This window comes from Pristiophorus japonicus, chromosome X, assembly GCF_044704955.1.
Source record: "Pristiophorus japonicus isolate sPriJap1 chromosome X, sPriJap1.hap1, whole genome shotgun sequence".
NCBI lineage: Eukaryota > Metazoa > Chordata > Chondrichthyes > Pristiophoridae > Pristiophorus > Pristiophorus japonicus.
Window position 1 is genome coordinate 40,328,775 of NC_092010.1, and position 14,619 is coordinate 40,343,393.

At 55.4% G+C, this 14,619-nt stretch overlaps 1 protein-coding gene across 1 annotated transcript in view; it reads right to left on the minus strand.

Moving 5' to 3' along the window:
* Positions 1 to 536: 536 nt before the first annotated feature.
* Positions 537 to 14,619, minus strand: part of LOC139240914 (methionine--tRNA ligase, cytoplasmic-like) — a 31,917-nt gene continuing 17,834 nt past the window's right edge. The window contains exons 2-8 of the mRNA XM_070869431.1: positions 13,846 to 13,936; positions 12,612 to 12,690; positions 8,460 to 8,594; positions 4,383 to 4,458; positions 3,505 to 3,677; positions 1,575 to 1,687; positions 537 to 694 (exon numbers count right to left, since the gene is read on the minus strand). Coding sequence (XP_070725532.1) covers positions 574 to 694; positions 1,575 to 1,687; positions 3,505 to 3,677; positions 4,383 to 4,458; positions 8,460 to 8,594; positions 12,612 to 12,690; positions 13,846 to 13,936 — 788 coding nt within the window. The 3' untranslated portion in view covers positions 537 to 573. The remainder of the gene's footprint in view (positions 695 to 1,574; positions 1,688 to 3,504; positions 3,678 to 4,382; positions 4,459 to 8,459; positions 8,595 to 12,611; positions 12,691 to 13,845; positions 13,937 to 14,619) is intronic.

A 14,619-nucleotide genomic window follows, 5' to 3' on the forward strand; every position in this document is an offset into this window, starting at 1 on the left:
ACTCTATAAGACTCACTCACAACCACCCCCCCCCTGCTTCTGGCTGGCGGCTCCCCCCGCTTCTCTCCCCTCTGCCCCCTCCCTCTCTCCCCCTCCCTCTCTCTCTCTCACTCTCTCTCCCTCCCTCCTCTCTCTCTCTCTCTCCCCTCCCTCCTCTCTCTTTCTCTCTCTCTCTCCTCTCTCTCTTCTCTCTCCCCTCCCTCTCTCTCTCTCTCTCTCTCTCCTCCCTCCTCTCTCTCTCTCTTCCCCTCCCTCCTCTCTCTCTCTCCCCTCCCTCCTCTCTCTCTCTCTCCCCTCCCTCTCTCTCTCTCTCTCCCCTCCCTCCTCTCTCTCTCTCTCCCCCTCCCTCCTCTCTCTCTCTCTCCCTCCCTCCTCTCTCTCTCTCTCCCCTCCCTCCTCTCTCTCTCTCTCCCCTCCCTCTCTCTCTCTCTCTCTCTCTCCCCTCCCTCCTCTCTCTCTCTCTCTCTCCCTCCCTCCTCTCTCTCTCTCTCTCTCTCTCTCTCTCCCCTCCCTCCCTCCCTCCCACTCTCTCTCCTTCTCTTCCCCGCACCGCCATCTCCCTCGCTGTCTCTCCTACCTGGCAAAAACATCTGCGCTCAGCACACAGCCGATGATGTTGCCCAGGTGAGGGATATTGTTGACATAAGGCAGGGCACTGGTGATCAGTAGGTTCCTTTCCTTCTTCTTCGGCAAACTGCAAATGCAAATATAGCAGAGTGAACGAGATTGAGGGGCTGCAGGATGGAAAGGATACACGCTTTATATTTTGTACAAAAAAAGGAGGGAGAAAAATGGCGGTGCTCCCCCAGTACTGCCCCTCCGACAGTGCGGCGCTCCCTCAGTACTGCCCCTCCGACAGTGCAGTACGGCACTCCCTCAGTACTGCCCCTCCGACAGTGCGGCGCTCCCTCAGTACTGCCCCTCCGACAGTGCGGCGCTCCCTCAGTACTGCCCCTCCGACAGTGCGACACTCCCTCAGTACTGCCCCTCCGACAGTGCGGCGCTCCCTCAGTACTGCCCCTCCGACAGTGCGGCGCTCCCTCAGTACTGCCCCTCCGACAGTGCAGTACGGCACTCCCTCAGTACTGCCCCTCCGACAGTGCGGCGCTCCCTCAGTACTGCCCCTCCGACAGTGCGGCGCTCCCTCAGTACTGCCCCTCCGACAGTGCGGCACTCCCTCAGTACTGCCCCTCCGACAGTGCGGCGCTCCCTCAGTACCGCCCCTCCGACAGTGCGGCACTCCCTCAGTACTGCCCCTCCGACAGTGCGGCGCTCCCTCAGTACCGCCCCTCCGACAGTGCGGCACTCCCTCAGTACTGCCCCTCCGACAGTGCGGTGCTCCCTCAGTACTGCCCCTCCGACAGTGCGGCACTCCCTCAGTACTGCCCCTCCGACAGTGCAGCGCTCCCTCAGTACTGCCCCTCCGACAGTGCGGTGCTCCCTCAGTACTGCCCCTCCGACAGTGCAGTGCTCCCTCAGTACTGCCCCTCTGACAGTGCGGCACTCCCTCCACCAACCCTAACCTGCCGCACACGATGGGACAGGCACAACAGTGAGCGCACCGAGGTGCTCACATTGGGTGATGGATCTGCCTGGGTTTCGGTAGCCCGGCCAATCCAAGACACCACGCATCCTCCGCTGCTTGGAGCTCCTCCTCCGTGACCTTGCGATCAACTACATCTCCTTCCTGCAAGATAAAAGGCGTAAAATTTCTACAGGCTCGCGATTTCCCCCCTCCCAACCCGAGCTATAAATCCCCCGAATCCACGCGCCTCGAGAAATCTCTACTCAGGAAGAAGAGACTTGCATTTGTATAGCGCCTTTCACAACCACCGGACATCTCTAAGCTCTTCACAGCCAATGAAGTACTTTTGGAGTGTAGCCACTGTTGTAATGTGGGAAACGCGGCAGCCAATTTGCGCACAGCAAGCTCCCACACACAGCAATGTGATAATGACACAGATCATCTGTTTTTGTTATGCTAAGGATAAATATTGGCACCAGGACACCAGGGTTAACTCCCCTGCTCGCCTTCGAAATAGTGCAATGGCATCTTTTACGTCCACCTGAGGTGGCAGAAGGGGCCTCAGTTTAACGGCTCATCTGAAAGATGGCACCTCCGACAGTGCGGCGCTCCCTCAGTACTGCCCCTCCGACAGGCTAGAGGGGCTGAATGGCCTCCTCCTGTTACTAATGTAACAGGCTCGAGGGGCTGAATGGCCTCCTCCTGTTCCTAATGTAACAGGCTCGAGGGGCTGAACGGCCTCCTCCTGTTCCTAATGTAACAGACTCGAGGGGCTGAATGGCCTCCTCCTGTTCCTAATGTAACAGGCTCGAGGGACTGAATGGCCTCCTCCTGTTCCTAATGTAACAGACTCGAGGGGCTGAATGGCCTCCTCCTGTTCCTAATGTAACAGACTCGAGGGACTGAATGGCCTCCTCCTGTTCCTAATGTAACAGACTCGAGGGGCTGAACGGCCTCCTCCTGTTCCTAATGTAACAGGCTCGAGGGGCTGAATGGCCTCCTCCTGTTCCTAATGTAACAGGCTCGAGGGACTGAATGGCCTCCTCCTGTTCCTAATGTAACAGACTCGAGGGGCTGAACGGCCTCCTCCTGTTCCTAATGTAACAGGCTCGAGGGGCTGAATGGCCTCCTCCTGTTCCTAATGTAACAGGCTCGAGGGGCTGAATGGCCTCCTCCTGTTCCTAATGTAACAGGCTCGAGGGGCTGAATGGCCTCCTCCTGTTCCTAATGTAACAGGCTCGAGGGGCTGAATGGCCTCCTCCTGTTACTAATGTAACAGGCTCGAGGGGCTGAACGGCCTCCTCCTGTTCCTAATGTAACAGGCTCGAGGGGCTGAACGGCCTCCTCCTGTTCCTAATGTAACAGGCTCGAGGGCTGAATGGCCTCCTCCTGTTCCTAATGTAACAGGCTCGAGGGGCTGAATGGCCCCCTCCTGTTCCTAATGTAACAGGCTCGAGGGGCTGAACGGCCTCCTCCTGTTCCTAATGTAACAGGCTCGAGGGGCTGAATGGCCTCCTCCTGTCCCTAATGTAACAGGCTCGAGGGGCTGAATGGCCTCCTCCTGTTCCTAATGTAACAGGCTCGAGGGGCTGAATGGCCTCCTCCTGTTCCTAATGTAACAGGCTCGAGGGGCTGAACGGCCTCCTCCTGTTCCTAATGTAACAGGCTCGAGGGGCTGAATGGCCTCCTCCTGTTCCTAATGTAACAGGCTCGAGGGGCTGAATGGCCTCCTCCTGTTCCTAATGTAACAGGCTCGAGGGGCTGAATGGCCTCCTCCTGTTCCTAATGTAACAGACTCGAGGGACTGAATGGCCTCCTCCTGTTCCTAATGTAACAGGCTCGAGGGGCTGAATGGCCTCCTCCTGTTCCTAATGTAACAGGCTCGAGGGGCTGAATGGCCTCCTCCTGTTCCTGATGTTGAGACAGGGATAGCAGGAGATGGAGTGGAGCAAGTAAATCGTGTGCGCACACGCTGGTACCTCTGTTTCGTTGGAGGCTGGTTTCTCAGGCAACGGTGCAGGAGTCGGCTGTTTCTGTAGGTAGGCTTTGAAGATCTGCACACCCTTTCCCTCGAGGACAGAGGCCACGGCTTTGAGGCAGGCTGCCGTGCTGCTCATACGCTGAAACCACTCGCGCACCGCCGCGAAGTCCTCTGGTGAAAAAGAAAACACGTTAAAGGGACGGTTAACAGTCGCGAAGAGTGTACTGAGGGAGTGCTGCACTGGCGGAGGGGCAGTACTGAGGGAGCGCTGCACTGGCAAAGGGGCAGTACTGAGGGAACGCCGCACTGTTGGAGGGGGAGTACTGAGGGAGTGCCGCACTGTCGGAGGGGCAGTGCTGAGGGAGTGCCGCACTGTCGGAGGGGCAGTGCTGAGGGAGCGCCGCACTGTCAGAGGGGCAGTACTGAGGGAGTGCCGCACTGTCAGAGGGGCGGTACGGAGGGAGCGCCGCACTGTCGGAGGGGCAGTACTGAGGGAGCTCCGCACTGTCGGAGGGGCCGTACTGAGGGAGCGCCGCACTGTCGGAGGGGCAGTACTGAGGGAGCGCCGCACTGTCGGAGGGGCGGTACGGAGGGAGTGTCGCACTGTCGGAGGGGCCGTACTGAGGGAGCGCCGCACTGTCGGAGGGGCGGTTGACAGGGCTCGAGTCCCTGGAGTGGGGACTTGAACCCACCAACGTTCTGACTCAGAGTGTTACACACCGAGCCCGGCTGACCGAGCGCGCATGCCACCATTCTGTGACACCGGTCACGCCTGCAGCTGCGTACCTCCCCCCACTAGGTGGGGCGGTGCATGTGGCAGCTTCGCGGAGAACACAAAACGACCGAGGAACGGAACGGAACGGAACGGAACGGTACCTGGGAGGCACGAAGCGTCCTGAAGAAGTGGGTACAGAGCTCCCCAGAGAACGACATCTGCGACAGTCACGGTGTCCTTGCAAGAGATCACAGGAGCCACACGTTACCACTCAAAAATCGCACTGGAGGGGGGGCGCGGTGGGAGGGGGGGTGATTAGGTATGAATATCAGCCACTTTTCACACACCGTCTACAAGATGCACCGCGGCAACTCGCCAAGGCTTCTTCGGCAGCACCTCCCAAACCCGCCACCTCTACCCGCCTCGAGGGACAAGGGCAGCAGGCGCATGGGAACACCACCCCCTCCACGTTCCCCTCCCAGTCACACACACACACACAATCCCGACTCGGACACAGATCCTTGAAATAAATACAGAATTATGTCGCGATACACTTCCTCCGCCCATTGTGTGAAGAAGTGTCTCCTGGCATCACCCCAAACGGCCTGGCTCTAATTTTAAGGTTACGCGCTCCTGCCCCCTTGTTCTAGACTCCCCCCACCAGACAAAATAGCTTCACTCTCTCTCTCCAACTAAACCATCAAATCATCTCGAACACCTCGATCAGATCGCACATTGATCTTCTACTCTCGAGGGAACACAAGCCCACGTCTGTGCAACCTTCCCTCATAACTTAATCCTTATAAGACTTGGATTTATATAGCGCCTTCCACGACCACCGGACGTCTCAAAGCGCTTTACAGCCAATGAAGTACCGTTTGGAGTGCAGTCACTGTTGTAATGTGGGAAACAGCAACCAATTTGAGCACAGCAAGCTCCCAAACACAGCAATGTGATAATGACCCAGATCATTTGTTTTTTTGTTATGTTGATTGAGGGATAAATATTGGCCCCAGAACACTGGGGATAACTCCCTGCTCTTCTTCGAAACAGTGCCGTGGGATCTTTTATGTCCACCTGAGGGGGCAGACGGGGGGCCCGGTTTAAAGCCTCATCTGAAAGACGGCACCTCCGACAGTGCAGCGCTCCCTCAGTACTGCCCCTCCGACAGTGTGGCGCTCCCTCAGTACTGCCCCTCCAACACTCCCTCAGTACGGCACTCCCTCAGTACCGCCCCTCCGACAGTGCGGCGCTCCCTCAGTACTGCCCCTCCGACAGTGCGGCGCTCCCTCAGTACCGCCCCTCCGACAGTGCGGCACTCCCTCAGTACCGCCCCTCCGACAGTGCAGCACTCCCTCAGTACCACCCCTCCAACAGTGCGGCACTCCCTCAGTACTGCCCCTCCGATAGTACGTCTCCCTCAGTACTGCCCCTCCGACAGTGCGGCACTCCCTCAGTACTGCCCCTCCGACTGCGCAGTGCGGCACTCCCTCAGTACCGCCCCTCCGACAGTGCGGCACTCCCTCAGTACCGCCCCTCCGACAGTGCGGTGCTCCCTCAGTACTGCCCCTCCGACACTCCCTCAGTGCAGCACTCCCTCAGCACTGCACTGGGAGTGTCAGCCTAGATTTTTGTGCTCAAGTCCCTGGAGTGGGGCTTGAATCCACAACCTTCTGACTCAGAGGCGTGGGTGCTACCCACTGACCCATTTAACCCCCCCGGGTATCATTCTGGTGAATCTGCACTGCCTCCCCTCCCAGGCCGATATATCCTTCCTGAGATGCGGAGCCGAGAACTGAACGCAGTTACTCCAGATGGGGTCTGATCAGAGCTTTATATAAACTGTAGCACAAGTTCTTTCCCTTAGTATTACAGCAACCCCCTCCACCCTTCATTATTTCTGAGTCCCTGGAACTCCCTTCCTAACAGCACTGTGGGAGCACCTTCACCACTGCAGCGGTTCAAGAAGGCGGCTCACCACCACCTTCTCAAGGGGTCGATTAGGGAAGTGCAATAAATGCCGGCCTTGCCAGCGACGCCCACATCAATGAATTATATAGGCAACTCTCGATTATCCGGGTCATAGAAACATAGAAAATAGGTGCAGGAGCAGGCCATTCGGCCCTTCGAGCCTGCACCACCATTCAATATGATCATGGCTGATCATTCCCTCAGTACCCCATTCCTGCTTTCTCTCATAACCCCCTGATCCCTTTAGCCGTAAGGGCCACATCTAACTCCCTTTTGAATATATCCAACGAACTGGCCTCAACAACTTTCTGCGGTAGGGGATTCCACAGGTTCACAATTCTCTGGGTGAAGAAGTTTCTCCTCATCTGGGTCCTAAGTGGCTTACCCCTTATCCTTAGACTGTGACCCCTGGTTCTGGACTTCCCCAACATCGGGAGCATTCTTCCTGCATCTAACCTGTCCAGTCCCGTCAGAATTTTATATGTTTCTATGAGATCCCCCCTCATTCTTCTCAACTCCAGTGAATATATGCCTAGTCGATCCAGTCTTTCTTCATATGTCAGTCCTGCCATCCCGGGAATCAGTCTGGTGAACCTTCGCTGCACTCCCTCAATAGCAAGAATGTCCTTCCTCAGATTAGGAGACCAAAACTGAACACAATATTCCAGGTGAGGCCTCACCAAGGCCCTGTACACTGCAGTAAGACCTCCCTGCTCCTATACTCACTCGGGGATTGGGCTATGCCGGGTAAACGATTTCTCCGTTAGAGCGAGTGGACATTATAAAGTTAAAACTTCAACGAATAGATAGACACTGCAATCGGCTACAAACAGTAACAAGGCAGTTAAGTACGGACATTACCAGCATGCATGCAGGTGACCTCGAGGAGGAGATTGTTGAGCTCCGGGGTTCCGGAGAGCATTGCCTTCCGGGGCCGAAAGGACTCCGAAGGCCAGCGGCAGCACGGGAGACAGCGGCTGCAACAGCGCGCGCGCGCACACACACGGAGACCAAAACCGTACGCAATACTCCAGGTGTGGCCTCACCAACCGTTACAATAGAGGCCGATGCATCCGTGCGCGGATCACCGAGAGTTGCCTGTAAATTCAGAATCAAGCCCAAGCACCGGAGAACCAAACGGTTCTTGCACATTTCCCCGACGACAAGAAAGGTGACAATGGCGCGAGCGAGCGCTCGGCTGCTGCTGAGAGCCTCATCTGTGCCTCTTGCTACCGTCAGACTCGACTGATCCGTCACGCCGCTGGCTGGCCGGCTTTCCACCTCCCTCTCTCCCTCCGCAAACTTCTCCTTGCCCCAAACTCCCCGCTGCGGAACAGAGGCACTCGGGGCTCCTCGTGTACGAAACACAAAAGGTCAGTGTGCAGGTGCAGCAAGTGATCAGGAAGGCCAATGGAATCTTGGCCTTTATTGCAAAGGGGATGGAGTATAAAAGCAGGGAAGTCTTGCTCCAGTTATACAGGTTATTGGTGAGGCCACACCTGGAGTACTGCGTGCAGTTTTGGTCTCCGTATTTACGAAAGGATATACTTGCATTGGAGGCAGTTCAGAGAAGGTTCTCAAACTGTTGTCCTTTATTGCAAAGGGGGATGGAGTATAAAAGCAGGGAAGTCTTGCTCCAGTTATACAGGGTATTGGTGAGGCCACACCTGGAGTACTGCGTGCAGTTTTGGTCTCCGTATTTATGAAAGGATATACATGCTTTGGAGGCAGTTCAGAGAAGGTTCACTCGGTTGATTCCGGGGATGAGGGGGTTGACTTATGAGGAAAGGTTGAGTAGGTTGGGCCTCTACTCATTGGAATTCAGAAGAATGAGAGGTGATCTTATGGAAACGTATAAGATTATGAGGGGGGCTCGACAAGGTGGATGCAGAGAGGATGTTCCCACTGATGGGGGAGACTAGAACTAGGGGGCATGGTCTTAGAATAAGGGGCCGCCCATTTAAAACTGAGATGAGGAGGAATTTCTTCTCTCAGAGGGTTGTAAATCTGTGGAATTCTCTGCCCCAGAGAGCTGTGGAGGCTGGGACATTGAATATATTTAAGGTGGAGATAGACAGATTTTTGAGCGATAAGGGAGTGAAGGGTTATGGGGAGCGGGCGGGGAAGTGGAGCTGAGTCCATGATCGGATCAGCCATGGTCGCATTAAATGGCGGAGCAGGCTCGAGGGGCCGTATGGCCGACTCCTGCTCCTATTTCTTACGTTCTGACGTCCCGCCGAGTTGCCGCAGGTCGCGGCTGAACTTACCGAAGTGACGCAGGGCGTCGCCCGATCGGTCAGCGCCCGGTCCAGGTGGGACAGCTGCTTCCTCACCGCCACGATGGCCTCCTTGCTGCTCCTGCCCTGCACCAGCGTAGCGTGCAGTGCCGTTTGCATCGCCGGCTGAAAACACGCAAGAGGTTCTGTGAATCGACGAGAGAGTCCCGGGACAAAAACGACGGGCAGCAGAACAAAAATCAGAACTCCCGTGAAACAGTTAACGTTTGGACCAACCCAGTCCGAGCTGTGCCGGAAATTGGGACGAGACACACAGCATTGTGAATGTGGAGATGTAATCCTCTCCCATACAATTACACAGAAATTGTATTCAGCGCAACCGGTGTGTGTCAGTGTGTGTGGTCCACACGAGCCCCCTCCATCTCACCCCATCACCATATCCTTCTATTCATCATTGGAGCAGGAGTGGGCCATACGGCCCCTCGAGCCTGCTCCGCCATTTAATACGATCATGGCTGATCCGATCATGGACTCAGCTCCACTTCCCCGCCCGCTCCCCATAACCCTTCACTCCCTTATCGCTCAAACATCTGTCTATCTCCACCTTAAATATATTCAATGTCCCAGCCTCCACAGCTCTCTGGGGCAGAGAATTCCACAGATTTACAACCCTCTGAGAGAAGAAATTCCTCCTCATCTCAGTTTTAAATGGGCGGCCCCTTATTCTAAGACCATGCCCCCTAGTTCTAGTCTCCCCCATCAGTGGAAACATCCTCTCTGCATCCACCTTGTCGAGCCCCCTCATAATCTTATACGTTTCGATAAGATCACCTCTCATTCTTCTGAACTCCAATGAGTAGAGGCCCAACCTACTCAACCTTTCCTCATAAGTCAACCCCCTCATCTCCGTAATCAACCGAGTGAACCTTCTCTGAACTGCCTCCAAAGCAAGTTTATCCTTTCGTAAATATGGAAACCAAAACTGCACGCAGTACTCCAGGTGTGGCCTCACCAATACCTTGTATAACTGTAGCAGGACTTCCCTGCTTTTATTCCCTTCTCCCTCATGTGTTTATCCAGCCTCCCTTTAAATTGCATCGATACTATTCGCCTCAACCCCTCCCTGTGGCAGCGAGTTCCACATTCTCACCCCGCTCTGGGAAAAGAAGTTTCTCCTGAATTCCCCATTGGATAGATTAGTGACTGTCTGATATTGATGGCCCCCTAGTTCTGGTCTCTCCCATGCACCCCCCTACACACACACACACACACACACACACACACACACACAAGTGCAAACATCATCATCATAGGAAGTCCCTTGGAATCGAGGAAGACTTGCTTCCACTCTAAACACGAGTCCTTAGGTGACTGAACAGTCCAATACGAGAACCACAGTCCCTGTCACAGGTGGGACAGACAGACGTTGAGGGAAGGGGAGGGTGGGACTGGTTTGCCGCACGCTCCTTCCGCTGCCTGCGCTTGGTTTCTGCACGCTCTCGGCGACGAGACTCGAGGTGCTCAGCGCCCTCCCGGATGCACTTCCTCCAGTTAGGGCGGACTGGTCTTTGGCCAGGGACTCCCAGGTGTCGGGGATGTTGCACTTTATCGGGGAGGCTTTGAGGGTGGTCCCTGTAACGTTTCCTCTGCCCACCTTTTGGCCCGTTTGCCCGTGAAGGAGTTCCGAGTAGAGCGCTTGCTTTGGGAGTCTCATGTCTGGGGCATGTGGACAATGTGACCCTGCCCAGCGGAGCTGGTCGAGTGTGGTCAGTGCTTCGATGCTGGGGATGTTGGCCTGGTCGAGGACACTAACGTTGGTGCGTCTGTCCTCCCAGGGGATTTGCAGGATCTTGCGGAGACATCGTTGGTGGTATTTCTCCAGCAATTTGAGGTGTCTACTGTACATGGTCCATGGCTCTGAGCCATACAGGGGGGTGGGTATTACTACAGCCCTGTAGACCATGAGCTTGGCGACAGTTTTGAGGGCCTGGTCTTCAAACACTCTTTTCCTCAGGCGGCCGAAGGCTGCACTGGCGCACGGGATCTTGTCGTGAATATCTGCCCTTGTTGATAATAGGCTCCCGAGGTATGGGAAATGGTCCACGTTGTCCAGGGTCGTGCCGTGGATCCACTTGTGGAAACACTGTCTCTATGTCTACCCTATCGAAACCCCTTCAATAATTTTAAAGCCCTCTATTAGGTCACCTGTCAGTTTTCCCTGATAGTTATAACCCTCAGTTCTGTTATTGTGTAAATCTATTTTGTACTTTTTCCAGTGGCTCTATGTCATTTTATGATAGAATAGTGATCCAGTACAGCAGGACCTGGGGGTCCTTGTGTCTGAAACACAAAAGGTTAGTATGCAAGTACAGCAAGTGATCAGGAAGGCCAATGGAATCTTGGCCTTTATTGCAAAGGGGGATGGAGTATAAAAGCAGGGAAGTCTTGCTACAACTGTACAGGGTATTGGTGAGGCCACACCTGGAGTACTGCGTGCAGTTTTGGTCTCTGTATTTAAGGAGGAATATACTTGCTTTGTAGGCAGTTCAGAGAAGGTTCACTCGGTTGATTCCGGAGATGAGGGGGTTGGCTTATGAGGAAAGGTTGAGTAGGTTGGGCCTATACTCATTGGAATTCAGAAGAATGAGAGGTGATCTTATCAAAAGATATAAGATAATGAGGGGGCTTGACAAGGTGGATGCAGAGAGGATGCTTCCACTGATGGGGGAAACTAAAACTAGGGGACGTAGTCTCAGAATAAGGGGCCGCCCATTTAAAACTGAGATGAGGATGAATTTCTTCTCTCAGAGGGTTGTAAATCTGTGGAATTCTCTGCCCCAGAGAGCTGTGGAGGCTGGGACATTGAATATATTTAAGGCGGAGATAGACAGATTTTTGAGCGATAAGGGAGTGAAGGGTTATGGGGAGCGGGCGGGGAAGTGGAGCTGAGTCCATGATCGGATCAGCCATGATCGTATTAAATGGCGGAGCAGGCTCGAGGGGCCGAATGGCTGACTCCTGCTCCTATTTCTTATGTTCTTATAAGTGTAAGAGCGAGCTCCACCTAGTGGACTACTGATGTAATGCATCTTCTGATATAAATAATAAAGACGGGCTTATTTGCACTGTGTTCCTGGCTGAATAGCACTCCATTATCACATGACCTGATTTGCTGATTGGTCCAAGGGGAGGATAAGCCACACCCAGAAGTTTCTCTGGAGTGTGCAATTGGAACCGCCCAGCCCAAGTTCTGAGTGACTTTGCAAAGTGCAATTCGAGCCATTCTGACTTCAGAACTCACCTGCAAGCAGTCACAGAGAGGACAGAGCTCCCAGGAAAAGCCTCTCAAACACGTGCCCCCAGCCCAAATGCATGCCTCCCCTCCCCTCCTCTCCCCCAGCCAAAGTCCCTTACAAAGTCACAAGAGGTCAGTTTCTGTATGACAGCTATTGTGTACAGTAGACACCTCAAGTCGCTGGAGAAATACCACCAACGATGTCTCCGCGAGATCCTACAAATTCCCTGGGAGGACCGACGCACCAACGTTAGCGTCCTCGACCAGGCCAACATCCCCAGCATCGAAGCACTGACCACAGCTCCGCTGGGCAGGGCCACATTGTCCGCATGCCCCAGACACGAGACTCCCAAAGCAAGCGCTCTACTCGGAACTCCTTCACGGGCAAACGAGCCAAAGGTGGGCAGAGGAAATGTTACAAGGGACCACCCTCAAAGCCTCCCTGATAAAGTGCAACATCCCCCACCGACACCTGGGAGTCCCTGGCCCAAAGACCAGTCCGCCCTAAGTGGAGGGAGTGCATCCAGGAGGGCGCTGAGCACCTCGAATCTCGTCGCCGAGAGCGTGCAGAAACCAAGCGCAGGCAGCGGAAGGAGCGTGCGGCAAACCAGTCCCACCCTCCCCTTCCCTCAACGTCTATCTGTCCCACCTGTGACAGGGACTGTGGTTCCCGTATTGGGCTGTTCAGTCACCTAAGGACTCGTGTTTAGAGTGGAAGCAAGTCTTCCTCGATTCCGAGGGACTGCCTGTGATGATGAGCGTGTGTTTGTTAGTGATGTCGTGAGAATGCATCATACTCCCCACACCACCCCTCCCGCCATGTCCATATTCTCTCCCCGCGTCCCCCCACACACCTGCTCCCACCCCCCGCCAGCTGGCACACTCACCTGCAACTGTGTCGCTTCCCATTCCAACCACTGATTGGTTGCGTCACTTGGCTCCTTTCCACTGAGCGTAAACAGATACCTGTTGACAAAAGATCGCCCGAGAAACAGACAGGGACTCAACAACTTTTATTTATATAGCGCCTTCAACGTGGTGAAATGTCCCAAGGCGCTTCACAGGAGTGTTATGCAATAAATATTTGACACCGAGCCTCATAAGTAGATATTAGCGCAGGAAGAGGTCGGTTTTAAGGAGCGTCATGAAGCAGCAGAGAGAGGTAGAGAGGCGGAGAGGTTTAGGGAGGGAGTTCCAGAGCTTGGGGCCCAGGCAACAGAAGGCACGGCCACCGATGGTGGAGCGATTATAATCAGGGATGCTCAGGAGGGCAGAATTAGAGGAGTGCAGATATCTCGGGGGGGGGGGGGGGGGGGTATAGGGGCTGGAGGAGATTACAGAGATAGGGAGGGGTGTAGGGGCTGGAGGAGGTTACAGAGATAGGGAGGGGTGTAGGGGCTGGAGGGGGTTACAGAGATAGGGAGGGGTGTAGGGGCTGGAGGAGGTTACAGAGATAGGGAGGGGTGTAGGGGCTGGAGGTGGTTACAGAGATAGGGAGGCGTGGTGGGGCTGGAGGAGGTTACAGAGATAGGGAGGGGTGTAGGGGCTGGGGGAGGTTACAGAGATAGGGAGGGGTGTCGGGGCTGGAGGAGGTTACAGAGATAGGGAGGGGTGTCGGGGCTGGAGGAGGTTACAGAGATAGGGAGGGGACGAGGAGGCCATGGAGGGATTTGTAAACAAGGATGACAATTTTGAAATGGAGGCGTTGCTTAACCATGAGCCAATGTAGGTCAGCGAGCTCAGGGGTTGATGGGTGAGCGGGACCTGGTGCGAGTTAGGACACGGGGTCAGTGAGCACAGGGGGTGATGGGTGAGTGGGACTGGGTGCGAGTTAGGACACGGGGGCAGTGAGCACAGGGGTTGATGGGTGAGAGGGACTGGGTGCGAGTTAGGACACGGGGTCAGTGAGCACAGGGGGTGATGGGTGAGCGGGACTCGGAGCGAGTTAGGACACGGGGGCAGCCGAGTTTTGGATCACCTCTAGTTTACGTCAGGTAGAATGTGGGAGGCCAGCGAGGAGCGCGTTGGAATAGTCAAGTGTGGAGGCAACAAAGGCACGGATGAGCAGACTATTCCCAATGTGGATTTTATCCTCCGAGCAAAGGCACGTTTTTTACTCACTGACAAATGGCGTTGGTCGAGAATATAAAGTCTCCAGTTGGTAACTGCAATGCCGGGAGATTTGAGTGCGACTTGAATGGCACCACTTGTTCTGGGGAAGAGACGAGCTGTCAGAATACAATCAGAGAATTCGAGCGCGTCTACAAAACAGTACAGAGACATCAGCCCTGGTGTGGTAGGAGCGAGCGAGAGCATTCCTGCCCTGGATTCAAGTCTCGTGTCAGGGACTCGAGCACGATATCCAGGCCAACACTCGGAGGGGCGGCGCTGAGGGAGCGCCGCACTGTCGGAGGGGCAGTACTGAGGGAGTGCTGCACTGTCGGAGGGGCAGTACTGAGGGAGTGCCGCACTGTCGGAGGGGCAGTACTGAGGGAGCGCCGCACTGTCGGAGGGGCAGTACTGAGGGAGTGCCGCACTGTCGGAGGGGCAGTACTGAGGGAGCGCCGCACTGTCGGAGGGGCAGTACTGAGGGAGCGCCGCACTGTCGGAGGGGCAGTACTGAGGGAGCGCCGCACTGTCGGAGGGGCAGTACTGAGGGAACGCTGCACTGTCGGACGGGCAGTACTGAGGGAGTGCCGCACTGTCGGAGGGGCAGTACTGAGGGAGCGCCGCACTGTCGGAGGGGCAGTACTGAGGGAGTGCCGCACTGTCGGAGGGGCAGTACTGAGGGAGCGCCGCACTGTCGGAGGGGCAGTACTGAGGGAACGCTGCACTGTCAGACGGTCAGTACTGAGGGAGTGCCGCACTGTCGGAGGGGCAGTACTGAGGGAGTGC